The sequence below is a fragment of the Dysidea avara genome, chromosome 13 (assembly GCF_963678975.1).
Source record: "Dysidea avara chromosome 13, odDysAvar1.4, whole genome shotgun sequence".
Lineage (NCBI taxonomy): Eukaryota > Metazoa > Porifera > Demospongiae > Dictyoceratida > Dysideidae > Dysidea > Dysidea avara.
In genome coordinates, this window is record NC_089284.1 from 6,296,425 (window position 1) to 6,324,264 (window position 27,840).

The 27,840-nt window shown below is 38.2% G+C and overlaps 2 protein-coding genes across 2 annotated transcripts in view; one reads left to right on the forward strand and one right to left on the reverse strand.

The window, feature by feature from the left end:
• Positions 1-10: 10 nt before the first annotated feature.
• On the forward strand, positions 11-14,346 carry LOC136243576 (pleckstrin homology domain-containing family M member 2-like). The gene is made up of 24 exons (XM_066035101.1): positions 11-137; positions 351-457; positions 1,021-1,130; positions 1,183-1,282; positions 1,331-1,355; positions 1,653-1,715; positions 2,106-2,184; positions 5,094-5,575; positions 6,167-6,983; positions 7,748-7,844; positions 7,966-8,035; positions 8,215-8,305; positions 8,451-8,524; positions 9,042-9,127; positions 9,194-9,317; positions 9,373-9,460; positions 9,893-9,971; positions 10,032-10,062; positions 10,121-10,155; positions 10,204-10,363; positions 10,577-10,636; positions 12,996-13,118; positions 13,910-14,032; positions 14,092-14,346. Exons 1-24 carry the CDS (start codon positions 69-71, stop codon positions 14,224-14,226), a joined length of 3,228 nt encoding a protein of 1,075 aa, XP_065891173.1. The 5' UTR covers positions 11-68; the 3' UTR covers positions 14,227-14,346.
• Positions 14,347-16,790: 2,444 nt separating this feature from the next.
• Positions 16,791-27,840, reverse strand: part of LOC136242738 (dynein axonemal heavy chain 5-like) — a 34,035-nt gene continuing 22,985 nt past the window's right edge. Inside the window, exons 34-44 of the mRNA XM_066034193.1 lie at positions 19,347-20,320; positions 19,093-19,295; positions 18,972-19,045; positions 18,614-18,922; positions 18,430-18,546; positions 18,274-18,375; positions 18,056-18,216; positions 17,853-18,009; positions 17,648-17,800; positions 17,512-17,571; positions 16,791-17,461 (exon numbers count right to left, since the gene is read on the reverse strand). Coding sequence (XP_065890265.1) covers positions 16,922-17,461; positions 17,512-17,571; positions 17,648-17,800; positions 17,853-18,009; positions 18,056-18,216; positions 18,274-18,375; positions 18,430-18,546; positions 18,614-18,922; positions 18,972-19,045; positions 19,093-19,295; positions 19,347-20,320 — 2,850 coding nt within the window. The 3' untranslated portion in view covers positions 16,791-16,921. The remainder of the gene's footprint in view (positions 17,462-17,511; positions 17,572-17,647; positions 17,801-17,852; positions 18,010-18,055; positions 18,217-18,273; positions 18,376-18,429; positions 18,547-18,613; positions 18,923-18,971; positions 19,046-19,092; positions 19,296-19,346; positions 20,321-27,840) is intronic.

Genomic DNA, 27,840 nt, shown 5'->3' on the forward strand with positions numbered 1-27,840 from the left:
TGCGTTAAATAAATAGACTGCAACCTCGTGTAAATTTTCTTGAGGTTCACGCTCGGGATTACGGCAGTATGAACGTGCCTTCCACCGGTAACATCAAGGATATGTTGATAGAATGCATATCAAAAGATATAAAAGAGGTTAGCAGTCGTGAAAGTATATATTTGTGAACATGCAAAAGACAGATCCTATAACTTTCTGAGAGTGAAACGACTCTATGTTAACCCTGATGAAAGTGTTGTATGAGTAAAACACGTTGATTTCTTATACTTTCTTTTGTGTGTACACGTGCATGGCGTGTATATAGTGGTTGCAAATGTGTTGTTATATGTTTTGGTTGTTTGCACACTCAGCTCCAGCAGAGTCACAGCGATGTTGACACTGCTAACAACCTCGTTGCCAACTCGGATGAAGTTGCCAAACAATTGTGTGACCATTTGGATCACATCTTACTGCATGGGTAAGGTTTGAAACCTTGCAATGTACCTTCAGTTTCAATATGTGTCGTAAGCTACAAGGAACCTATTGAGTGAAAATGTGGTTTGTTTCAGTTAAGTCTTAAAGTGGCCACTAAGTGAGATTTCACTGTGCACCAACTTGAAACTTGGCGACAAGGGGTAGTCACTTCCATACCGCCAATTGATGCGCTTGCGACCAGTTTGATCGCCAAAATATTACCTTGATCACTTGATTTCATCTTCCCAAGAGCCTTGATTCTTGATTGTCAACCGTAAAAGCTTAGTAATTCTCTCGCCCAAAATTAGCTTTCAAAGGTGCTTGATCGCCACTTTTGTGAACACCTTGATCGCTTTATTCACTGCAAAAATACCCCTTGCCACTTGATTAAATCTTGATCTCAGTCATAAGTACATCATTGGTGGTATGGAGGTGACTACCCCTTAACAGTGTAGTTTGTAATCTAATTTATCCCCAGCAACATCCAGTGCAAGTTTATGTGCTAGCATGATCAATACAACAGAAAATGTCTCACTACATACTTGCATTCCAATGTTTTCTTTTAAGATTGAAGGACATTGAAAAGGGCTACTGGGACTTTGTCACATACTTTACCCGAATGGATGCAATAAAGATAATAAACAAACTGACCCAGGTCAAAACAGACTTAGGAAAAGGTCACTTGATAGTGTAAAAAGTATTACATTATACTCATATACAATACAACAGGCCGTGCTTGGTTGTACTTGTCATTAAATGAACAGGCTACAGAGAGTTATCTAAGAATGTTCTTGGAGTACCAAGACCAGGTGGCAATGTATTACAGTCCGTAAGTTTGTCATGAGTCTTTGTTTTACTGTTATCTTTGCTCCTACAGGGAGGCTTTTTTGAATGATATAGAGGTGTGTGTGTGTGTGTGTGTGTGTGTGTGTGTGTGTGTGTGTGTGTGTGTGTGTGTGTGTGTGTGTGTGTGTGTGTGTGTGTGTGTGTGTGTGTGTGTGTGTGTGTGTGTGTGTGTGTGTGTGTGTGTGTGTGTGTGTGTGTGTGTGTGTGTGTGTGTGTGTGTGTGTGTGTGTGTGTGTGTGTGTGTGTGTGTGTGTGTGTGTGTGTGTGTGTGTGTGTGTGTGTGTGTGTGTGTGTGCATGTGGATGTCATACTTTACATAGCGTTTACCTATCATCATCTCTTATCCATAACAGAGGCTGTTACTGTTGCAGACCCTTATAACTGGTCTAGACTTCATCTATTTTGATTTGAGTATAGTGAGTGATATAATGCATCAGTGTGCTTGTTAGTCCATTTATTACAAATGCATGTTATGCTAATGCAGCATTTAAAGTGTGATCAGAATAATAGACTTTGTTTTTGGCTTTCCAAGTTGTACGTCTTTTCTGTATACTGCTTCCATTGTGTATGTAACCCTGTGTGTGAGAATACCACTTTGTATTCTTTGTGATGGTAAAATTTAGTTGTGGTTGGGGTAGAAGTTTGAAACCCTGGTCAATTGAAAGATGTTGCATGCAACAATGATATGGTACAATTTCTAGCTGGTTGATTGTGAATTGGATGTTACGTATGATTTTTCAAACATGGGAAATTGAAATGGCTATAATATTAGACAGATCAAAAACATGTATATCATTGTCCTGCAGGATACACCATATTTTGATTATTCTGCGTCTGAGCCTTCACTCGACAGTGGTATTCAGGACCTCCTCAACTACACAATAGGTAAGCACACATACCAAGAAAGGCACACAACACAATTATACAGTGCATACACAGGCCACTCTCTAATGCCATACAGTAAACCAACCACCTGCACATTTACTTGGTTAAACACCATGGTGTTTATTACCTTAGTTCTAAAAGTTGATGCAGCAATTATTCAAATTTGACCACCAAAAACAATGTTGCAGCCCTTATTTTCTAAATCAATTATTGCACCACTTGAGTGTGGCTACTATCGACGATGCAGCGTTTGACCAAGATAAACATACAGCCGATAGAAATTATCCAGACAAAGTACAAATTACAGATACAAATGAGCTACAATTTTTGTGGTTAGTGTACATCAGGCTTGTTGTAATTACCCACCAAAAGTAATCAGTACAATTGATTACTTTTTGAAGCCAATCTAATGATTACAATTACAATTACTTTAGTATGTGAAATAATGATTAATAATTACAATTACTTTTCAATCACTACTGTACATGTGGGGTTAGAGCTGGGTGATATACTGGTATTGTTAATAATCTGTGATATTTAAGTCATACTGGTTTTGATACTGCCTGCTTTTTTTTAATACCGCCATACCATCTGGGCACTATGGCCTCCCTGTGGGCTAACGCTTGTTTCATCCCATATTTAGAAGGTAACCAGACATGTGACAATTAATGTTTGTAGGCAGGTGCTGATGTATTCAGCTAACCAAACTATGTAAACAAGTTTGTTAGTGGTAGTTTGTACCTGAGGCTTGCTGAGCTACAATGGGTATTTGGTGCTTTTGTTGTGGTAAATGGCAGTTACTTTAATACCAATCAGTTACTTTAATACCAGATACAGTGCATGAAAATAACCATGAAATACCCATGAAAACACCTATGGTTTATCCCATGAATTTTAACGTTTCATGGGTACTGCACCTATGAAATCTCTACAATGCCATGAAATTACCATGATAATCTGATCTGGAGACACATTTCATGGCCCATGCAACAACCCATGGTATGCCATGAATTGACTTTCATGGTACATTTCATAGGGGAGATTTAACATTTCATGAAAAAACCATAGATGTTTCATGGCATACTTCTCTGGAATAGCTTTTACATTAATACTGTGATACTTTTTATGGAAGGTATACCGTTTGCTATTTTTCAATACTGCCCAGCACTAATTGGGGTACAACAATAACTTACTTACAGTTCTCCAGCATTAATCTTAAGGTACGTCTATTGACTCTTTAAACTTTTTTGGTAATAGTCTACATATATTTTGGTCTGAGAACATTGCCACTATGGTTGAATACACACTCAACTGGTGCAAATGTTGCTGCTATTCTTTGCTACTGTACTTAAAATGGGGTATTTATTTGCTTTTATCTTCCAAAATTTTAAAGGGCTTTCATCCTTTGTAAACTCTGTATCATCTAGACACATTTAAATGTTTCTCTACTATTGAACATTATGTACCCCATGGGTATCCCATACTGTACATAAAATGTTAACTATATGGTCAGCAAATACATGACATATAATTTCAATAATTTACAGTAGCTACATGGGTCACATGTTATACACATGGGATTGTGTACATAGTATAGTCAAGTTATGGAGTAGTACTTTTATATAACATAACTTTGATTATTTAAATTTAATTACATAATGATTATTGACTGAATAGCTAATTACAATTACAATTACCATTACTTTTATGCTCAGTGAGCAATTACAATTATAATTACAATTACTTGAAAATTGCTAATGATTAGTAATTAATTACAATTATGATTACAATTACAACAAGCCTGGTGTACATGTACTAATGGTTAGTACTGTGTACTGTACATATACGTATGTAGGTACGTTCTACATGGTTGGCTACATGTTCCACTGAAGCAAACATTTGGATAGTAACACAAGCACCCTTAAGTTTATCTAGTGAAGTAGAATTGTTGGCAGCCATGCAGGAGATGAACCTAATTTATTAGTTTTCATCCCTACCTGTCTTACCATATCATTGACTTTTTAGAGCCGTTGGTGTTAAATACAACTTGTAAACAACTTGTCAAGTTAGTATCTAGCAAGGGCAGATTAAGGAAGTTGCATAAAATAAAAATCTGTCTGTCAGCATTGTTACTATACAATATTTTGAGTATTGGTAGATGGGAAACTAGTACCATATAATGGGAAATTCCTGTTTTAAAAAGTCATTCGTGGTTGTAATGGTTTTTCTGTTTATTCCTGAATGTTTTCTCGCTCGGTTTTATACTTACGGGCACATTTATATCAAAGGACGGTAGTCTGAATAATAATGCAGTTCGTGAATGTTTTCTTGTGAATTAACTTCTCATATACTGATCTTGCAAGTGATTTTTTTTCATTGGAATTTCCCATTATTCTGTATATATTTGGCCTTAGTAGTAAAACATTGATGTAAGATGCATTGACTACAGTATAGAGATTGTTCCTTTATGAGGGATTTACCATGTGTCCTATTTCTTGTGCATGCTATTAAGTCAAATAGCGCTATCTTGTTGATGATCTCTTGTATTGATGACAGTGTAATATCACCAGTTTTATGTGTTGCACTTCATGTTTTTTTGTTGTTGTTTTTTTAAATTTGTTTTTTACTTGTGGTCATAAGTTTGGTATGCCAACTGTTTTTTTATTGTCCTCATTACCTTATATGGATACTCAACAGTTCAATTCAGCACCTGGTATATGCTGTAATGTCAACGACATGCACCTGTAAAATATACAAGTAGAATGTTACTCCTAACACATAAGTGTTGTCTGAGTGTAGGAACATGTTAACAACTTGAGTTGTACCTTTGACTACACAGTGCACACTCAGTTGTACCTCTTTGTGTGTACCTCCAGTGTTTGATTTAAATGTCTTTGTATGTTTCACAGCTGTTGAGCCTCAGTTCATTGGTAAAGTTGACCAACAGAAGTCCAAGAATGTGATGACTGGTTCGCTGTACTCGCAATACACCACTAGTGACAAGCATGAGAATTATCACATGAAACAGCCAACATCTGGCACTACACCGCTGTCACAGTCCACAAGACTTGGTAGCGTATCACCAGAAAACGTATCAACTAAGTACCCACTGCTCCTGGGCAAACAGAATCCAGAACCTGTAGCAGCTAAAAAAACTTCTAGGGATGGAAAGGGACATCTCTCAGGGCATGTTAGCCCCAGTTCATTGCCAGTGCGAGGCCCCGATGCACTGTATAACATGTCATCTACTCTAGCTCCCCAAGATGACGGGGAGATTGAGGTGACATCAGTTAAAAAGTGGAAAGCAAAGAAGAAGAAGCACAAGAAAAAGAAAAGGACAGCTACAGATTCTGAAAAAACATCAGCAGACCATGACTCTACATCTGAACAGGTATGGTATGGAATAGGTTTGTTTAGGGTTCATACCGTATACATACAAGTTTTTGAGGAACATAATTTTCATGGATTTTGTGGTTGCTTGGCCAACTTCCACAAACTTAAATAGTAATGATTATCAGGGTTAGCTCTACGCTTTCTAATAGATATTCTCAGTGAAAAACAAGTAATCCTTGAAAATAAAACCATGAAAATCTGAAATTTGTCGATCCACGAAAATTGCTTACCTCAAAAATTTGTACGTATACAGTTAGACATTAAATAACAATTAGATATTGTAATGGATTACCAAAGGATAGAACTCATTGTGTCTAGAAATGCTATACTTTTTGCTATGTACAATAAGAAAAGAGGTTCCAAGTCATCTATAGTAACCCTATCATGTGAACTAAGCTCAAGCATACCTTCTAAGTACTCAGGTTTCTCTCTCCATTATCACCCCCCCTCCCAACCCTTCCATGCTCTAGACATGTCTTTCTGTGGAAAGCTCTGCTGTAGTTATTCTTTGTAGCTCCTGTTTATATGTACCATATGAGTCAGTTTAGCTGTTTCAGGACATAGTATTACATGAATTTTCAACTTTTAGGTGATGGAAAATGATGCCACCCTGGAGCAGGAAGCAGACAATCACCAAATTTCTGACAGTCCCCCTACATTACAACACGTTGAAAAGTCAGATCACTTTACAAGCTTTCAATCCATTTCAACCACTGCACCTGTACATAACAAATCCACTGCTGCTTCGTTGTCACTGCAGTCAGCTGCTGAGCCCAGCCAGTCCACTATTTCTGGAGGTCTTGCTGACTCTTTGTTGTATGAGTCATCATCCAGTAAGTGGACTAAACCTCCAGCCAGTGTTTCACCACATAAGTCACCACCATCAAACATTGAAAACACTACTGGTGGCAAATTGACACCAGCATCCGGTCCTGTTCAAGACAGGCACAGTAGTAGTGCACTGCATGAAATGCCTGCCAGAGACTATAATGTTAAGAAACCATCTTTAATGGGTGAGCCATTGAATCGCCAAACTATGTCGCAACATAGTCGTGCAGAAGTATCGACAACAAACAGTCATCTTTCATCAACAGTTGATAGCCACCATCCATCAAGATTTGAAAGCAGTCACCGTAAACAATCACAGGAACCAAATAATGACTCTTCTGCTGCAGAAGTATACCGGGATCGTGTGAATAATCCATCATCTCCACAGGAAGAGAGTTGGGTTAAGCAGCTCTTTGTTGCTAGGGAGAAAGCAAGTCAAGCAGGGGGTCAACGAAAGAGACAACTTGATGAGAGTGAAAAGAGGCAGTTTGCATCTGGCACAGCAAAGTTCACCACAATGTTTGAGGACCTGACCAGTGGTGGAGGCAGTGACAGAAGAGCATCTTCTCATAAAGCAGGTGTGTGTTTGGTAGATGAAAAGTACAGTATTTTTAATGTAGAGCTATAATGATAGGTATCTTGTTAATGTGTGTGTGTGCGTGCGCGCGTGCACGTGTGTGTGCGCGCGCACGTGTGTGTGTGCGCGCATGTGTGTGTGTGTGTGTGCGCGCACGTGTGTGTTGTGTGTGTGTGTGTGTGTGTGCGCACGTGTGTGTGTGTGTGTGTGAGGCAGCATAGCCAAGTGGTTAGGGCATCGGCCTGGTAATCGAAAGGTCCCAGGTTCGATTCCTGGTTGAGCCACTTTGGTGTTGTTGTTGTTTCCTTGAGCAAGAAACTTTACTCACATTGTTTCAGTCTACCCAGCTGTTTAAATGGGGACCTGGTGGCCTGGTGTCAACTGGGGAAGCAGCCCACCCAGCTGTAACATCAATGGGTACCTGGTGTAAACTGGGGAAGCAAATTCCTGTCCTTGTCTCACTTAGTGGTGTTGGGGTCGTTGTGGAACTTTAGGTTCCGCGACCTCTCTCCAAGAGACCTGGACAGTCCTCCTGTGGGTTACTAGCCCTGCCCCAGGAGGATTTGCCTGCATAAGGCTCAAGTTCCTGAGTGGTGCACAGACATCCCAGTGCTGGTTCACTGGGCAGTAATAGCTATGTTTCGCATGGCTGCCGGAGGCTTTGCTTTGCTTTGCTTTTTTGCTTTGTGTGTGTGTGTGGTGCAGTGTATGTATTACTTGTTGACTTGCACTGAGGCATGCATATTTATCTCTCTCTTTGTACAGTACTGTTGCCTGTTGATGGACCGACCATACCAGATGTGAAGGAACTGTTGAAGCCAAAAGAAATTACTAAGGCTGAAATGAAAGCAGTGGAAACAAAGTGAGTCGCTGACTGCAAGTAGCCACACCCACCATATTGATAGTTTCTTCCCTCTTTATGGTACCTTTGACTGTCCAGTGTTGTAGCAGATTTTTAATTGTAGTTGTTTGTTTTGATTTAGTGTTGACCAAAACACCCGTTTGATTTTTTCACTGGAGATTTTCCTTGATTCTGATGAAGAGATGTCTAAAGTAAGAATAGGTTACATCATACCTACATTACTATGAGTGAGCTCCAAAAATCCTTCTTCAAAGAGTTTGAGTGCTTGCCTTAGAAAATTGACCTAAAGTTTATGTAGTCAGAACTGCTCCATGAATGACATCTTGTCAACTAGAATGCCACTTCCTATGCTTCTTTTGTGTTGCTGTAGTTGATACAAGCTTCTAGTCCAGATGAGAGAGGGAACTGGCAGATGGCATTTGTACTGATCACCAATCAGACAGTCTATCTGCTACGAAAAGGTATTTCTATCACTGTTTGTAAAGTGGTGAACTGGTCAAAATGGTCCTTATTTTTACCCTAAGCGTTTTTGGTGGTTTGTATTCATGTTTCCCTAGGCTTGATACTGTCATGTGATTTATTTCTGGTTGTTGGATTTCACTGTAGATGGTGCAGATCATGAAGGGCTGGACTACTCAAGAGAAATTGCGATTCCTCTACAGAATCTATCCTATCTAATGGTGAGTTGCAGTTGGCGAAAGCAGTGTAATACTCTAATATAACAGTCACTTACCTGCCTGACAGTTGGTTCTAATAGAACAGTCATAACAGTCAGCCCTGTATTTTTGTAATCGAGTGTTTTACTATTATCTGTGTCAAACAACTTTCTGGGTATTGTATGAAATAATTAAATCACACAAAATATCATAACACATATTTTTGCATGGGAAGTTAACATCTAGGTATTACTTTTATCATTGTACTCACAGCTGTGTGGTTAATTACTTTGTTGTAATGGATTTGATTCATTAATTCAAGAAAAGCTCATAAATCAAAAACACTCACCAGTATACATGTGGGCCTTGAATGTGTGTATCTAGATATTTGTGCACAACTTGACTCATGAGTTATGTCACTTCACATTTTAATCATCTTTAAGCTTTTATAACTCAAAATCAACTGATCTGCAATATGTAATGTATCTTGTATACTGTACAATGTTTTATTGGCTTTTTTGCTGCTGCCATTCTCACTCAGATTGGGCTCAACTGGCAATCACTAGTAATTGCTCATGATGGCTCACAGCTTGTGGTGATCCTGACTGGCAATGAAGCAGTGACTAGGTAATTTCCCTTGACTTATTGACTGGCTCACATGATCCATTATATGACATTACTACTCATATGCAGGACTATTGTAGACACCATCAATGAGGCTCATCTAAAATATAATGAATGTCTTGTGCCTCTGAACCGAGGTGATGATATGAGGAGTAAAGCACTATTGCGGGAGGTCGAGAAGGTTGATCCTCAGGTAAACAGCATCACCAGGGAGATTACTACCATATTGACTTATATTTCACTAACAGAATGATTACTTGATGCTCCTGTACAGTTTGGTAAACTGGGAGCAATTGAAAGGGGAGCTTCCTCCTCTCTTAATTCCAGTACAAAACGGTAAGTTTTATTCCAATGCCCTGCTTTATAGTTTTAATGGTGAACGTCTGTATGATATGCAATATTGATTTGTACAGTAGGTCCTCAGACTGATTCTCCTTCTATTAGAGCATTGTGACATGTGTTCTATTAGAGTAGTTGAACAGACCACTCTGTACAAATGAATGGAATTTTCATATCCAGACAAACTCACTTATCTGAACATATTTGTGATTGAACTGGCTCTCAAGCGTTCAGATAATGGAGGTCTCACTGTATTGTATTTTGCCAAGTATACGTAAATATTATTTATTTAGCTAAATAACAGTCTATTGATGTGTCTTTGTAATGTCTTTATAAAGCGAAAGCCGAATATTTTGATTTGTTGTCTTTGCCAGTTATCATGCTTTGTAGAAATAACCTTGAACACTGTATTGGTCATTCCCTGTATAGATGAGAAAAGTGGACTGCTGTACTACAAGGCTGTGATTATTGGAATGACCTATTGGAAGCAAGGATACTTTGTTATACGGTAACAGAACTGAATATGGTACATGTACAATGCTGTGATGTGCCTCATTGTTATGTATAGGAAGGGCTCTCTGTACATGTATGCCAGTGAGGTAGGCAGTTATTATTCAAGTGCAGTGTGAAATTTATTGTGTCCTGCTTCTCCCACAGTCTGACAAAGTGCCAAAAGCTCAATACCCTTTACAGTGAGCCATGCTGCTTATCATTGTATGCTATTTTCAATGCTTGTATAGGGATAAAACTTGTGGTGGCTGTAAACGTGTGGCTGGAGAGAGAGCCCATTCCTTTATGGTGGTGTTCAATGGCAGTCCCGATCTCGTCTTGTCAGCTAGCACAGAGGAGGAAATGCTGGACTGGATGCAAGCTCTCTGTGAAGCCGTAGTTGGAAAGAAGGTATCTGCCTGAAATTCTCTGCTTGTGTGCTTGTGTTGTCTAGTTGATAGTCAGAGTAACACTTTGAAATCTTGGTGCATGATATACTGTAATTGTGAATGCTACAAAATGTGCTACTCACAGAGTACTGTACATTACTTATATATAGTACAATAGTATACAATACTGATGGGACTATGATTGCACTTTTCTTTGCATTTAATCTCACTGCAGATTACTCCAAACCAAATGGCTGTCTGTATATCATGTGGAGTCTTGATCACAAGCAACAAGGTGTGTCTTAATATTAGAGGGAGCTTATGGTAGTATAGTTAACAGAATGGGTTGATTCCTCTAAAAAAGTTTAATAATTCATAAATAAAAAGTATAACACAAGGGCTTAGAATTTGGCTCACCAGTACTACTTTACCCACTAACAAGATCTTAAAAGACTTAGCAGTTAACGTATATGGCACTAGTGTTAAGATTTTAACCATACATTTTCTATGGGGAAAATCAAGTATTGTATTTTGTTAAACCAGACACGCCCACAACCGGCCAAAGGCCAGCTGTGGGCATGCGCCTGGTTTTCTGGAATTGTTTTCATAAATGTGTGTGTGTGTGTGTGTGTGTGTGTGTGTGTGTGTGTGTGTGTGTGTGTGTGTGTGTGTGTGTTTGTACCTATCTATGTTTGTCCATACGCATCCACGTGAGCAAAATCGTTAAGTGGTTAAAAAAACAGCCAGGATGTAAGAATTGAAAGCTAAATTAAGTTTATATTAAACTTCCACACACATAAAGTTTGCTCTGCGGTGGTTTCTTCTCAGCGGTCTGAAATACGGGTATGGCAACTCTTCGGTCTTCCCTTTCAGTTTTATAGATGTCTAACAACTTCAAAACAATGTTGAAGGCCTCTTAGGCTACCAGAGATAACGTATCCTTTGAGTTGAAGGGGGGGGGGACTACCCGTACTTATGCGAACAAAAATGTAGGGCATAACCTCAAGGCTTTCTCTAAACAATTTACATGAGAAAACACAATTGACATACTATAAAACAGTTGAGAAGATACTTCTATGCGTAATTTGCAGTTTAAAGTAGTTACGCTTCGTTAGCAGCGCATAGCAACGTAATTACAGAATTACAAAATAATTCATGAATTACAAAATATGTTAAATTACAGTATTCACAAATTCAATTATCTAGCTGAATTAATAATAGCAATAGCATGGATATAATATACATGTAATAGTTGTAACACGGGTATGAGGGCTTTGTCTGATATGTATGCCCTCGGGCCGCAGCCTGATATGTATGCCCTCGGCCTACGGCCCTCGGGTAGTCAGGCATACATATCAGGCAAAGCCCAAATGCTCCGTGTTACAGCTAATATGCAACACTTATTAGGCTGATAGCCTGTACAGGGCAATCAATCACCCAAGCCAATATGAGTGCAGCCACTGGATGTATTATATATGCATACCTAAAATTTTCAATTATGGGTCAGCAACTGGTACGTTCAGTTACAATGAACGGACATATCCTAGAAATATCATGGAGAATTTTGGTTACGTGAGTTTAATGTTTTAATCAGTGCTATTGAGTCGTTTATAGAATAATGAAGGAGTTTACTAAAGGCCTAGATAGGTAAGCTTGCTTGTAGAGTGGTTACTCCGTGCAGAGTGGTAGCTTCGTGATGGGGGTGTGTCCGTATTCAAACACGTGCAGAAATGATCGGTGAATAAGCTACAGCAGCTAGTTCTCACCTTATCCCAACGTTTTTCAACTCGTAGGATGGCGAGGATAACAAAACGCTCTCCGTCTGAGTGGTTTTCATGGTGAAATCCAAGTCGTACATCCTAATCACGTGAGTATTAATCGATCCCCACAATCGATTTCGGTATCAACATCTATATAATCACTGCCCAGTTGTAGCCCGGTCTACATTTCGTATGTAGCCCGGCTAGCTGGGCTACATACGAAATGTAGCCTGGGCGGTTCCTTTGATCTGAGGTATGAAAGTGTTACATGATTGGTTAATAGCCTATTCATTTGGAATGGGAAAGTATCAACTGCATGGCCGCCTGGTTTTTAGAAGTAGCATAACATCAACTTGTTGTTCCAAGATGCCAAACAGACCAACAGTTCTGCTCTTCACACCTTTGTAATCGTTGCCATTTATTTCAATGTTGCAGCTAAACATTCTTATCAGCTCAATGTGAGTGTAACTAGTACATCAAATGTGCATCATCCAGCTAAGCATGATGTATACTACAGTTGTAGGGTGTTGATTGGTACCAACTGCTGAAGATGGGTTAGAACGCTGCATAATAAAGACTCTGAACATACACAATACTGTTTTATTATGGCCAGGGGGCTATTGACACTGGTGGACAAAAAATTTAGACGTATAGAATGAAAAAAATGCATTAAAACGGCTTCCCAACCTGGAACCTCCAGACAGACCTCTATCCAGGGTTTGTAACCACTGGGCTACTGCTGCCAGCTATCTCTCTGCTTTGTTTTCTACCTTATAAATGCAAGCCTAGAAGGGTAGTATATATACCATTTTAAACATACTAACAAATATTTTTTGACAAACTGAAAGAGTGTGCTTGTGTAACCATTAGACATTGTGTCTGGTTAATTTTTAGGTGTGCGTTATGAAAGAGGAGTGGCTAAATAATCAAGTGAGCGAGACAGTGGTAACCAGTTGTAACATTGATGACATCACCAATGTGGACGTGGACCCATTGTTGCCTCTCTACTGTATATTAGTAAGTCATAGGAGGAAGTGTTGCAACTATTGCATTGTGTGTATTCGGGGATCTATTATAATTTGTGTGTATTCTGCACTATTACACTCTACTCCATCCTGTAGTGAGATCTGTTAGAAGTTATAGTTCAGATGGGTCCCAATTAGGATATCTCTTGTTATTAACTTGAGGTTCTGGAGGAGCAGAAGGCCTCTGTGTTGATAACAATGGTATCCTTCAAGTGAAGGTTGAATTAAACACGTTTCTAAAAGTTTTTATAACAGTTGATAACATAGAGAATGCTTCAATACACCTATTAATGTGTTTGAATTCAAAGTACTCCTTGCACTTTGCTGGGGTTAAACTACCATGATGTTTCATACTTTGGCAAACCCAAAAATATAATGTGGCTGTAGACCCCTATATTGTGCAAGAAGTCATTGGTTTAGAAACAAAGGGAGGGATTGAGCTTTTTTTTACTTTAGGCTGATACTGATCTACATCTGTGAAGATCAGGATACTGTAGTAATACAGTCAGCTGCAACTGCAATGATTTCTATTTTTATTTCTGCCTTGTCACTACCAGAGGTACAAAGTCCATGAAATGCAAGTACGGCCTTGTGTACTCCATGTTTTTGTTCTGGGTTAGAAACTGCTGTTACACTCTATCCTATGATTCAACCTGCTATTATGCTGTATCAAGAATATATACTACACAGGGAGACCTGTTAGAACTGCTTTCCTTATAGGGAGACCTTATACTTCCCCTTGCTAGTAGTAGTATAATAACTATTATTACTTTTGTACTATAGTCATATTTACCTTCCGAGAGAAGTGATGCTGAGTCAGTGTCATGGTTGCTATGTTTTGAGTCAACACACGAACTGAGCAAATTCAGTATAAAATTAGCAGAAGAGTGGAAGAAAACGTTTCAAGTAATTGAATTACTCTCAAATTGGGTGTTCTGATGACAACATGACATTAATTCATTTAGATTGATATTGACTTCAGTGATGTGAAGGATGAGACACTGAAGCAAAGAGCATACAAAGCAGTGGACTTGATGCAGGCCAGCCGTCACCGTAATGATAGCATCACTCGTGGTAGGGGGGTTCCCCTCATGATATGATTCCAACCAATCACATTTTATGTTACAATAATTTGAATTCACTTTTTTTTAAATTTCTTGTCTGAAAATTGTCTTGTAACATTTTATTCATGTGTGCTTATCCATGCTAGCTGAATTTAATTCAGGTTGCTGTCATAGATTATTAAACCAATACAAGTTATAACTATGCTATTATGATAGCTCTCCTCAAGATTGGGATATTACGTAAATCATACTGTCATGTATAGTGATGATTTTACAAAACCGTTGCAAACCACACCAGTGGCATATCTTGGCACTGGTAGCTGCTTGCTGCCAAAGATATCCCAATCTTGGTTGGGGTCTTAGGATATTGTAGATTGCCTTAGGCCATTGAAACTCTTAGATCTCATAGTAGGACACCAGAATTGTTTGGTAGAACCTAGACCCTACTTGGCTCATCCCTGGATATGCCACTGAAATTGCAGAGTGGACAAAATCCATGCCAACCAGTACATCTACACTACCTGACAACAATAATATTATTGGTTTCCAACAGCATTCTTTAAACTGTTCAGGGCTGGTTTTGAGAGGCACCTCTTCTGGAAGCTGTGACAAACTTGTATGGCAAGACTTGATAAGGACCTGGCTCAGTGGAACATGCGATGGGTGTCCTTTACACATGGCCAAGTGTTGTGTCAATTTTATTGCCAACACAGCCCTACCATCTCTGATTGTCTCAGTCCATTTTGAAGCCTACTTGGTGCTCACACTATGTAAACACCCATGATACTACTGTACTCAAAGTTGTTTCTCTTATTTGGTGAGAAACTTAACTTGTGCTGGAAGGTAATGGATTAATGCTTCTTTCGTGAAAATTTTATATGTATTTTTCAGTTAAGATTTGTCCTGCAACAGTGTGTTTTCATGTTATATTTGTACTACTGCTGTCTTGTCAGCTTGTAGAATAATTATTATCACTTGTCAGTAGTATCTGAGACTATAGTATGTTCACGTTGAGCTGAATCCTGAAAAACAGCTAAAGATTAAAAGTGGATTTTTTCTCAACAGAGTTAACATTTCAGCCAACCAGATGATTATTGGTAACAGTAAAGGTGTCAACAACAGATACGTACAGTTTGGCTCCATTGCAAGTTCAGGAAAGGGCTGTAATGGACACTGTACTCATATGGCTTCCCCATAGGAAATGTATTGTGAAAATTTTGATTTGGCCGTAAATATTATGTCAAACAGAAATGAGTCAAATTTCAAGATCGTGTGTAATTGCATCCATGAGTTATTAAATGTTTTTGAGGATTCAGCTCAACGTGAACATACTATAGGCATTTGACTTTCTAGCACTTGGTCACACCATGTGGAGTTGTTGGAGAATAGTGCAATATAAAAAACATGGCTTTCTAGCTAATTTCCTATTTATCAGTAACTTATCATAGCATTTTTAAATTCTACCACATTTCATGAAAGATTGGACATAAGATTATCGTTCATTAATAAGTAATGTTTTGATGTTTGATTGAGGGTAGCTTTTATGCTTTTTGCTACATTCACAAAACTGTATCCTTGTCCCTTCTTGCCATGCAGTGAGCCATTTGTCTCTGAAGCTATCATTTTGGTGGTGGATGTGTAAAAATAGTACTCATTATTGTACATGAAAGCTATTGAGGTGTTGTGCAAAACATTCATAATTCCACACCTTATATGCTTGTACCAATAAAGGTGTAGAGTTATTACACGTGTATCTAGACTTACATGGTATATAGAAGAGCTCATAATGTTAAAAAGTGAGCTCAGTGTATATTGTATATATATATACTAGTGAAGCTAACTACCTATATCAGCACATAACCCAGATGGTGGAAAGGCAAGAGAATTTGTGTCGGCTGTGTGGCACAGTTTGGGTCACCAGAATTTTATTAATAAGTAAGCACCAAAATCAATCACTGCATTCAATATGGCATTACTTGTTACAGATGTTAACTCGTCAACCTGAGATCATATCTTGAGTCATGAACACAGACAATACATATGCTTCACATGTTTAATTTCATGCAAAGTACATGTATTACCTGTGATTCAGGATCACTTTTGATGTAGCAGACAACCTGAGCAATGGAAACTGATATCATCACCAAGTTATGCAATGTCCGGGTGCTATGATAGTTTGATACAGCATCCTTTACTGAAATTTTGAAATAATGAAGATCCCTGCAATTACTATTAACCATAACATCTAAGTGAATAGGTAATTATATTACAAACTTAGTTGCTCAACATGTATACGTATGTCTACACATGCATACTATAACTATATGTATATTTCAGTACACATAATCACTTCATTGCTGTTTTTACCAGGTTGCTAATTGCTATCTGTTCCTCAAAGTGATTTGTTATGTACAAGAATCAGTTACACCATTACTTTAGTATTAGTTGATTTTGGGTTGGGGTTGACCACAGAAATCGGATACACCAAAGTCGTGTGCCTGACAAATCTGCATTTTTCGGTTTTTGTTGTGAATGTGACATTGTGTGTACTTGGATTTCATGGAAAACCAACCCAATTTCAACTATAAGATTTAAGCAGCTTCCATTAAAATATATCATAGTAAATGAAGCCTAAAGCTGTATATAGCTATGCATAATAAACAGTGATGCTAAATGTTGCATAGCTTAAGGTGATTAATATACAAGGGATAAATATGTGTTCTGGGATAGTCTACTTAATGTCACAGAGTAAGGCTACACCACGAAGTATCCAGTGGTCTGGGTGTTGGTTGGTTCTCAGTAACAGTGAAGTGATGTAGGTCAGGTCAGTACGTCGAGGCTTCTTGTACACTGGACACTGATACAGCTTAGGGTCTTTGGGAGCTGTGGAGTTGATGGCATAGATGTGAACCACAGGTAGTGGGGTAAATAACACTTTAGCAGTTGATTCAACAAGCCTGCAATTTCTTTTATCCCAACCTGCACCATCCAAGAATAGCCCATATACATATACCCCTTCGTTAGGTGGATCAACAATATCATCTTTGAACATCTTGGTGAGGTCGTTGTGAAGCACTACTCCATCTAGTGCCCAACCCTTGTGAGCTCTAGTAACTTCTTGTCTCATGGCAGTGAGGAATCCTTGAGGATTGAAGAAGCCAGTCATCCAGAATACTTTGGGTCGACCTTGGAAACACCAAGTGTGGAATTGAGCATTCCTCTCAAGTAGCTCAGTAAACCAGAAACCAATTGTGGAAGAGTCCCATGAAACCTAAGTTTATTTTATTAGAAAACTGAACCATCGGAAGGAATTGTATGTACCTTTTGCCACATTGGTGGCACTTTAGCATCATATATTGAATCCAGTGCAGCTCTGAGGTTCTGTAATAATAATAATAATAATAATAATACACAGATTATATAACGTATATGTGTACATACAGATTTGGAAACTAACTTCACTCATAATTATGGTACCATCAATTGCAAGTTTCAGATCTTGTAATGTGGAACGAACCACTGTGATAACACGCTGCATACGATCAATTTCTTGTCTCAGGAAAATATTCATTGGGGCTAATGCATTCATAGCCTTTAGCCTAGCACGAACCTACCAGATGCAATCAATTACAAATTTGAAACCATCAAGTTTCAAAACTTACTTCATGTGGTAAATAATCTGCAGGCAATTTGCTTAGCATATCATTTGCTTGTTTTCGTACAATGCTTTCTCGTGTTTCACCACCACCCGCTGAACTGTCCTTTGGCTGAATATTCAAGATTGTGTCTAAGACATCCTTAGCGGTATTGGACTGGTAACTAAATAAGTTATATCGAATAAGTGCACAAAAATACAACATCTTACGTGATATCTGCATTTCCGTGTAGCCCAAACACTTCAGGAGTATCAGTCAGTGGTAGCTTATCAATATAATCCAGATAGTCTGTAACTAATTTGAACACAGGGATAGAATAGCCCTTGTAGAAACAGAAGCTGGGCTGGAACATATGGTCTCCAAACCATGCCTACATTGCAATACAGAAATCACAGCTACATTGTGTAAGTATCAGCTTATCAGTAACCTTTGCAAATGTGTTCAACAGCCTCTTATCAAAATCATCAGTCACTCTTCCACCATACTGTACTTCTCCTAACATGTAACGCACTGTTGGCCATGACACTCCCTATTGTGTGATCAATACACTTTACCAACAAATTATAGTTTAGTCTGTAGCTACCTTCTTCAAGTCCATGTCATCCAAATGATTCTGAACAAACTGTACACTGGCATTAAAATCAGATTGGTTGAACTCATAAGGAATGTTCCAACCCAGTGGGCCAAACTTTCTACGTTCCTATTAAGAAAATGATAGTATGCATACCCTAACTTAGTAATACCATATCAATGTACATGACCAGTACCTGCACAGTGGTGTGTAAGAAGGCTACTCCATACAATATTGGCTTCCACTGCGGAAGGTTACTGATGTCAAGATAATCTTGTGAAACATTAACATAGGTCCTCTTGAGACCAGCCTTTACTCCTTGTGGAGGCTCATTAGTAAATTTTATACTAGCCTGGAGAAAGTTAATAGGAAACTTTGGATGTACTTCTGTAGTGACCCATAAACGGAATGCTTCATGTACATTCTCTGTCTCAAGAACAGATTTAAGTAGTTCATCCAGAAAATCAAGACACAAATGGCAATTCTGCAGCAACACCCAACCTCCCTGAAAGGAAGTGATTAAAAAGCAATGGTAGTAAGTGTAGCATACTCACTCCTTGTTGACACTGTTGCATTGACTTCCTGGCATGTACTTCTTGACCTTGCCCCATAGACACAGCACGGCAATCTAAATAACAATTTAGCAATAGACACCACAATATAATGGCTTATTACCTAGACCCATCTTTTTGGCTAAGGCATCAATGGCATTAGTAGGATCAGATCCCATAGACAACAATCCAATCATTGGAACTCTTACTATGGATTCTTCCCACATCTTCTCCACATCCAGTAGTACACCTTCAGCAAACTTCACACCCACTGCCTCTGAAATATACTTGCGAGCTTGGGTGGTAGTCCTATCCGGACACCAGCTCCTGTATACAGCAGTAACAACACATTGTAAATTTGTGGATGCAAGTACAAACCTGACTAGAAGCAGTTTCCTAAAGGTATCAAGTGAACTGTTGTAGCCATCAGGAATCGTGGATTCTTCTGGAGCATCTGACTCATACCAAGTCTTCCATGAACGATCATTGCGAGATACTTGGTTGAGAATTTCAGAAAATTGAGGCAGTGAGCTTAACTCAACCAAGTTTAACCATGTAACATCAGTTATCCATTTGCTGGGCTTATTTGGACAAGCCTTTAGATCCAATGCAGCACCTCCCTTAATGAGGGTCTGAAACTCTTTATGCTTTACGTGTCCTTTTTGTATGTCGATTTTCAAGGTTAATAAAAGAGTGAAAAGGAATTTATGTGTTTCATAAAGTCCACGACAGGTGTATTTGAAACTTGCAAATGTAAGATATTCAATGATATTTGAAATGCGTTTGGAAGTAATAGGAGACTTATCTGACCTAGCCATTGAGATGTCGAACACACCAAGAAATTGTACCAATGATGTTTGATACATTGTATTAACCATTGACATCTCAACTATCAAGAAGTATAAGATAGATCCACGTGTTGCCACTGGTCTAAATTCTTCTCTAGCAGAATTTATTTTGACTTCAGTTTCTGCTGCTATAACTAGCTTTTCATTCACCTCTTGTGCAGTGGTCTTGGTTACTTGAAGTACTGTTATAAGTGATTCATCATCTACCAGTGAGCCCTGGGTGGATGTTAGTCGGAAAAGAAGATTGTCTTCCAGTTCTTTCATTTTACGCTTGTTAGAGGTCACATCTTCCATCAATTTCACCTTTTCAGCTTCAAGTTCTTGTTTCTCAGTCAAGATCACTCTGCCAAGTAACTGATCTTCGAGCCCCTTCATCGTGACAGTGAAATCCACTATAGATGTACGTGCACTGATCTCAGGGGTGTAGTAAGGGTTAGGCAGTTTTGTGGTGATGTATAGCATGAAACCTTTCATCACATCAATCTCTTTGTCACCAACTTTCACCTATGTATCATGAACATGCAAATAGTAAGGGACAATCTTGGATCCACAAGGATTTCTGTCTATATGCTCAGTACTTTACATACCAAACCCTTTATGCATCTTCACAATTACAATACGCACTCATATCACTTGAATTCTCTGATAGTTGCAAAATTCTCGGATCATGATACTTCAACATTTCTCACTATGCACTAAATATTTAATGTGTGTGTTGTTGAATATAGTGACTGCTTTATTAGCAGATCTTAATTGTACAATATACAATCAGATCACGTGCAGTAATAACCCAGTGGTTGGGATTGGGGGTGTGTGATTATGATGTTTTATTCATTGTATTACTGTCAGTGGTACCTATATAAGCACTACTAGCAAGGTGCTGATAATATAGTTGATTGAAGAAGCTAGGCAACAGGAGTAAGACGGTGCAGTAAGTAGAATACCCACCTCAAGTTGTACACAAATTTTCATAGCTGTATAGTGACACAAGAATGAAATAGTGCTTATTATAAGTTGTCAAACCTAGGGGGCGATGTCACAGTTTCCTACCAACAATACATCACCACCTGAAACATCATGATATTACTAAACATCACGATATCCACACTTATAGTATGTGCAAGTCGAGTTGGATCCTGTATTATTATTATTACAAGTACACGAAAAAATTTGGAATTTTCAACTAGAGTAGGGACCATAGCACATCGATAAAAGGTACTGAAACAAGTTGGAGTAGTGCATGATATTAAATCACAGTAAAATAATAAGAAGTGTTATGTCCCTACTGTGCACAAGATACCATAACGGAAATGCACAGTAGGGACATAACACTTCTTATTGTTTTACTGTGATTTAATATCATGGACTACTCCAACTTGTTTCAGTACTTTTTATCAATGTGCTATGGTCCCTACTCTAGTTGAAAATAATTTTTTCGGGTACTTGTTTGTTAACTTTTTTTGTAAATAATTTTATTATGACTGGTGAACCCATGCATACCGCATCTGAAATGGCACCACACCCCTGCACCTTATTGTCTGAAAAGTGAACTATCCATTACGCTTCATCGTCAGCTATGTTCAACCCATTTCAGGGCCGGAGCCCAGAGATTTTGAGTGGTCCAGCCATCCATGGACTGCAATGAAAGTCATAGTTCATGCTCTGCTCAGGTTTTATTGATCTAATATGATCTGTAAATCAGAGATTATCTGCTTTGGTGTGTTACTTAACTGTATGTGCTATAAGCACACACAGCATGCTAAGCTAGAGGGGTCAAGGGACATGCTCCCCCAGGGAAACTTTTGAAAATAGATGCTCTGAAATGGCATCTGGAGGCTATTTTACATGCAAATCTCTTCTTTTTGTTAACATCAATGGTAATTTTGTACTACATTACCAATTAATTGAGTTTCATATCTGACTATTATAACTAGTAGCTAATTTTATTTTCATGATGTATACAAAAATTTCTCAACATGAAAGTTTAGTTTTAGATTGTAACTGCATGTTAATGCATGATCAATTGGCTCAATGCAGTGTGCCATGCAGATGACTCACTGGGTAATTTTAAGACAGTTAATACAGATGTAATGGCTTAGACTATAAGCTATATTCTATACCGAATGCTGTATTAGAGCATCACGATGACTGTTCTATTAGAGTATATTTTGATGGCTGCTCAATTAGAGTATCTCGATCTTTTCACTAAAATCAAGTTGGGCAATGCCGGATCGGCCGGACTGTGGGCTCTGGCCCTGACCCATTGCACAGCATTTCGAATCAAGACACCTTATCAGTCATTAAGTCCAGTCACCAAGTCAAGTCATTAAGTCTAAGTCCTTGAAATTAGGTTAGGTAATCCTAAGAACTTAAGATGTAGGAAGTGAATGTATAGCAGGAAAGTTGTGTGAATTCAGTGAGAGAACAGTGTTTCACCAAACTAAATTTCATTTGTCCGACACAAATCTGACTAACAAATTTGCCAAACTTTCTTGCCAAATCATGCCACCAAAGTTACCTGTTATACGGTAACTATACAAATGTGCATACACTATTGTAAAAAATGCTATAAAAGTAAACAATAGTGGTTGTATTGCTAGCTAGGTTAACATCATTGTGTTATTTTGATCACAAATTCTTGCTATAATAACAATTGTGTTGTTTAAAAAAAAAATTGTCAAACAAAAATGTTAAAGCATTTGTTAAAAATGAAATCCTTTTTACCAAAGGATTTCAAGAGTTAACTGAACAACTGGAAATAGCACAGAAAGATTTTCAAGAAGCCATGCGACAAAGAGTAAGTATGAGATAAAATGTATATAACATATTCCAAACTAAATAAGAAATGATAATTTTGAGGTAAAGTGCTGGAAGGAATTCTACACTTGTGTAGGAAGCATGGTTCCTACACGTGTAGTGCTTTATTAAGAATTTTTGCAGAATTTTGTAGGAAATATTCCTACACTGTTGAATTTTGTAAGAAAGATTCCTACACTGTGTAGGAATAATTCCTACAAGTGTAGGAATCATTCTTACAAGTGTAGGAATGAATTATTCCTACACATTATGTCATGTGTTGGAATCTTTCTTACAAAACTCAACAGTGCAGGAATATTTTCTACAAAATTTCTTAATGCTGCCCTACATGTGTAGGAACCATGCTTCTTACACAAGGGTAAATTTTGGTACATCACTGAAAATTTGCTGTGTTTTTAAGAAAAAATTGCCACAACTTAAAATTTTGGTTTCTTATTTAGTTTGGAATATGTTATATAGCTCCATACTATTATAGTGCTGAGGAGTTAGAGGTTATAATGTACACAGAGAAAACAATGAACATTTGGTAACGCTGGGAGATAATTTAGATAAAAAGATAATCTAGATACCTAAATCACCTATCGTAAATTAGATAATGATTTTCATTATCAAGATAATTTTAAATCTCCGTAATCTAGTGTATATCAACCACAGTCAGATGAAAAACCTTTGGAAAGGTATCGAATTAAATAAGGAACAGGTAAATTTCTGACTTGACAAGGACTACTTTATGTCAACAAACGTGTAAAACTGTGCTTATAATATTACATTATTATTGAGATAATATCGATTATCGAGATAAAATGGTTGTCACTTATCAAGATACAGGTTTTACTATTATCGTACAGCCCTAACACTTGGATTCATGCACTACCATCATGGGTATGGGGATTTGATTTATTGTTATATCCTTAAAAGGCAAGTTATAGTATGCACTTTCCATAGGAATATAATATATGCAAGTCAAGCAGTAATGTTGCTGTTGTTATGAACACTGTTACCATGAAGCTGCTGAGATGTGTTTAAAGGATTTCACTCAGATATCCAATTGGTTGAATACTGATTGATACCCTACACATGGAGACAGTATATAACTTCAAAACTGAATATTGACAAAATGAGTTATGCAAGGTAAAAAACAAGAAACAAAACAGTTTTATATAAAAGGGTTTAGTGAGGTCACCAAGCTGTATCACATGTCGCTGTCAGACCTTCAGTGCTGGTCACTGTAAAGTATCAATAATAAATACTTTAGGTTTAAGGAAGAAAATCCTTCCCTCCTGGAGGAAGACTGAGTGAGACATTGGGTGACCTGTAGTTTGAATCCTGGGGTTGGAGGGATTTTTTTTCCTTACTTTGGCCCCTTTTCTGTTACACTTTATCAGTCATTAAGTCCAGTCACCAAGTCAAGTCATTAAGTCTAAGTCCTTGAAATTAGGTTAGGTAATCCTAAGGTTGCAGCACATGTCGCTGTCAGACCTTCAGTGCTGGTCACTGTAAAGTATCAATAATAATAAAAAAAGAACTGTTCGTAAAGCACCTCTGCAATCCACGCATACCAAAAGAAAGAAATCGTGCCGTGCGCTCCAATTAGATTAATTATCGCCTGAAAAGTGAAGTATCCATTATGCTTCACTGTCAGCTATGTTCAACCCGTTACACAGCAGTACGAATCAAGAACTGTTTGAAAAGCACCTCTGCAATCAAAATAGTCACTATGAAAAATACGGATAATTTTCATTTAGAAGGGAAGCCATCACGTGCTACCGCCAAATCGACACCTTTCGCTGTCAGCAAAGATGAATGGGACACAAAGGAGGACACTGGTAAGTCCATGAAAAATGCATTGTACGTACTGCAGTATGCCAAAAGGCACCCCTTGGGACGAAGCAACGTTGAACAGTGAATAAATCAAGCCTGTAGCCTTTGCCATTATCGAGTTACGGTTGTCTGAAGGAATCAGTAGAAAATTCCGTAGAATAAAAAATTTAAAATTCCGTAGCAACTTGTTGAAAGCTAACCAATACTGCCTCATCGCCGTCTGGGAAAATTGAGGCTGGTTTTTGGGTGATGTTATTTCGTGGGCCACACCTACTTTTTTGTGGTCCCTACTATACAGTACTATGATTATCAATTTTACCAAACAGGAAGGCATACACAAAAGGCAAAGCCTGTACAAGGAGACCACCTACAAAAACAAAGATACATATATATCAAGACACACGGTAGTGTGTCGTGCGGCCCAAGAAGCCGGCACACCACACCATGAGTATATTGACAGGAAGAAGGAAAATACAATTTTCACACCTATGTAGCTTTGTGATCCCTTATCCGATTGGAACCAAATCTGATACAGAAGTGCTGGCTAGGTAAGGGAGTCTACATACCAAATTAGAAGAAAATCGCTCCAGACATTTCCAAGATATGAGCGACCAAATTTTTGGTTTAATTTCTTCGCTTTCTTCTTCATTTCACACACTTTGCAAAATCCGCCATAAAACACGAATGCGTGCTCCTATCGGGCTGAAATTTGGCACACTTAAAGGGCTCATTACAGCGAATCTCAGTACCAAGTTTGGTAGGAATCTGATGAACATTAATAACATTCACGGAGTTATGATTATACGCATAAAATAAGGTCGAACCACTTGAAGGAATGAGCTGAACATTGCTATGTAGATGGAGTAACTATCATGGGAGTGCCTTTTTGAGGTTTGAAAGGAATCCAGATAAAGGCCATCGAGATATGACACAAAACCCAACCTGTGTCACAATTACACGATCAATTTTTATGAATAAATAACTATTAGTTTTCATGCCTACCAGCAAACCGCTTAGAGCAATGAGCTGAAAATCGGTATGTAGCTGAAATAATCATCATAGAAAGTCCTTGCAGTAGTACAGAAGAATCAGATTACAAACCACTTAGTTAAGATTCGAAAGTGAACTACATGTAGCAAAAGCGAGATCGAGATACTCTAATAGAACAGTCACCATGCAGCTACAAATATATCGCTCTAGCGATTCAGACCATTACAAGTCACCCTGTAGGGAGATCAGCTTGAAACCAATTCACCCTGTAGATAGATCAGCTACAAACAAGTCACCCTGTAGAGAGTTCGGCTACAAACAAATCACCGTAGTGATATCAGATAAAAACAACTCACCCTGTAAAAAGATCAGCTGCAAACAAGTCACCCTAGAAAGTTCGGCCACAAACAAATCACCCTGTAGAGAGTTCAGCTAAAAACAAATTACCCTGTAGAAAATTCAGCTACAAACAAATCACCCTGTAGATAGATCAGCTAGATACAAGTCATCCTGTAGAGAGATTAGCTAGAAATAATTTACTCTGCATGCAGAGAGATCAGCTAGAACCAAGTCACCATGTAGAGAGCTTAGCTACAAACAAATCAACTGTTAGATCAGCTAGAAACAAGTCACCCTGTAGAGAATTCAGCTACAAACAAATCACCCTGTAGATATTTCAGCTACAAAAAGATCACCCTATAGAGAGATCAGCTAGAAACCAGTGACCTGTAGAGAGTTCAGCTACAAAAACAAATCGCCGAGACCAGCCGGACAAAGTAACCCTGTAGAGAGAGCAGCTAGAAACAAATTACCCTGTAAGGAGTTCAGCTACAAAGATACCACCCTGTGGAGAGTTCAGCTACTGTATAAACAAGTTACCCTGTAGAGAGATTGGCTAGAAACAAGTCACTTTATAGAGAGATCGGCTAGAAACTAGACGCAATGTAGAGAGTTCAGCTACAAGCAAATCACCCTATAGAGAGTTCAGCTACAAACAAGTTACCCTGTAGAGGAAACAAGTTGCCTTGTAGAGAGATCAGCTAGAAACAAGTCAATCTGTAGAGAGATTGGTTACAAACAAATCACCCCCACCCTGTAGAGACTTCATCTACAAACAAATCACCCTGTAAAAGTTCAACTACAAACAGATATCCCTGTAGAGAGTTCAGTTACGTAGAAACAAGCCACCCTGTAGAGAGAACCCTGTAGAGAGTTCAGCTGCAAGCAAATCACCCTGTAGAGAGTTCATCTATATTTCAAGCCACCCAGTAGAGAAATCAGCTGCAAACAAGTTATCCTGTAGGGAATAATTGGCATGTAATAAATATATGTATTATATATACAATTTGCATATTTACTGATAAAATCAGAAATAGTTAAAATATTTAAATCTGCTTTGTCTTTTTATTCTTCCTGTGGTAAAGAAAAAGGATAGGTTAAAAAAGCCCCAAAGCTGGCCATAGATACAAATACAAAAAGAAGTGATATCTAATCCAAAACAGCCAAGCTATAAAGAAAGAGTGCGGCCCCCAAAAAGGCTATGGTGAAAAAAGATGTGAAATCCAAGGTGGTGGCCAAGAAATGGCTGTGATGGTAGGTTAATGGTAAAATTTTTAGTAACAACAATTCAGGTGAATTTGGTGCTGCTTGATTTAGGCACCAAATTCACCTGAATTGTCATTATTAAAATTTTTACCTTACACCTCAGATCAAAGGAAAGCCAGTGCATATATATCACATATTGCACTGACTCAAAACGTTAACGAGATATACGCACTGCTACCAGTGCAGTGTGTACATCTCATTAAGGCAGTGTGTATATCTCATTAAGGCAGTGTGTATATCTCATTCGTTAACTTGAGACATTGCACACCTAATAGGAGTGCACACTATATCCAGAAATTATCAGATTTCTTTGATGTTATACTGTTATCCTCTTCTCTTATATAGGGAATCAAGCAAGCTGTGATTGTGGGATTGAATTCTGCCAAACAACCTGTGATTGTGGGATTCAATTTTAATACATCAACAGTAGTTTGTTTTTTACTTTTGTAAATGTAGCAATTAAAGTAACATAATTAACACTAGTCTCTTAAAATTGCTATATTAGCAAAAATAAAATCAAACTACTGTTTGATGTATTAAAATTGAATCCCACAATCACAGCTTACTTGGTTCCCTATATAAGAGAAGGGTATAACAACTAAAGATTTTGCCAATTAGGTGGGTCTACATGCTAAAGTAGAACATATTAGTTATACCACGGGCACGAGTGGTATAACTATTACATATACCACACCTGTGGCTGAGATCAAAAGTGCCGCGCTGTGGTATATTACTGATATACCATGCTTTGTGGCTACGCTTACCATATATGGTGCAACTTCCACACACAT

Bases quoted from the DNA above. Each gene is read 5' to 3' on its own strand.
- LOC136243576 (XM_066035101.1), top strand. From the start codon at position 69: ATGAACGTGCCTTCCACCGGTAACATCAAGGATATGTTGATAGAATGC. The intron at 9,972-10,031 runs GTAACAGAACTG...TGTTATGTATAG, and splicing joins CAAGGATACTTTGTTATACG to GAAGGGCTCTCTGTACATGT. The intron at 10,156-10,203 runs GTGAGCCATGCT...ATGCTTGTATAG, and splicing joins AAAGCTCAATACCCTTTACA to GGATAAAACTTGTGGTGGCT.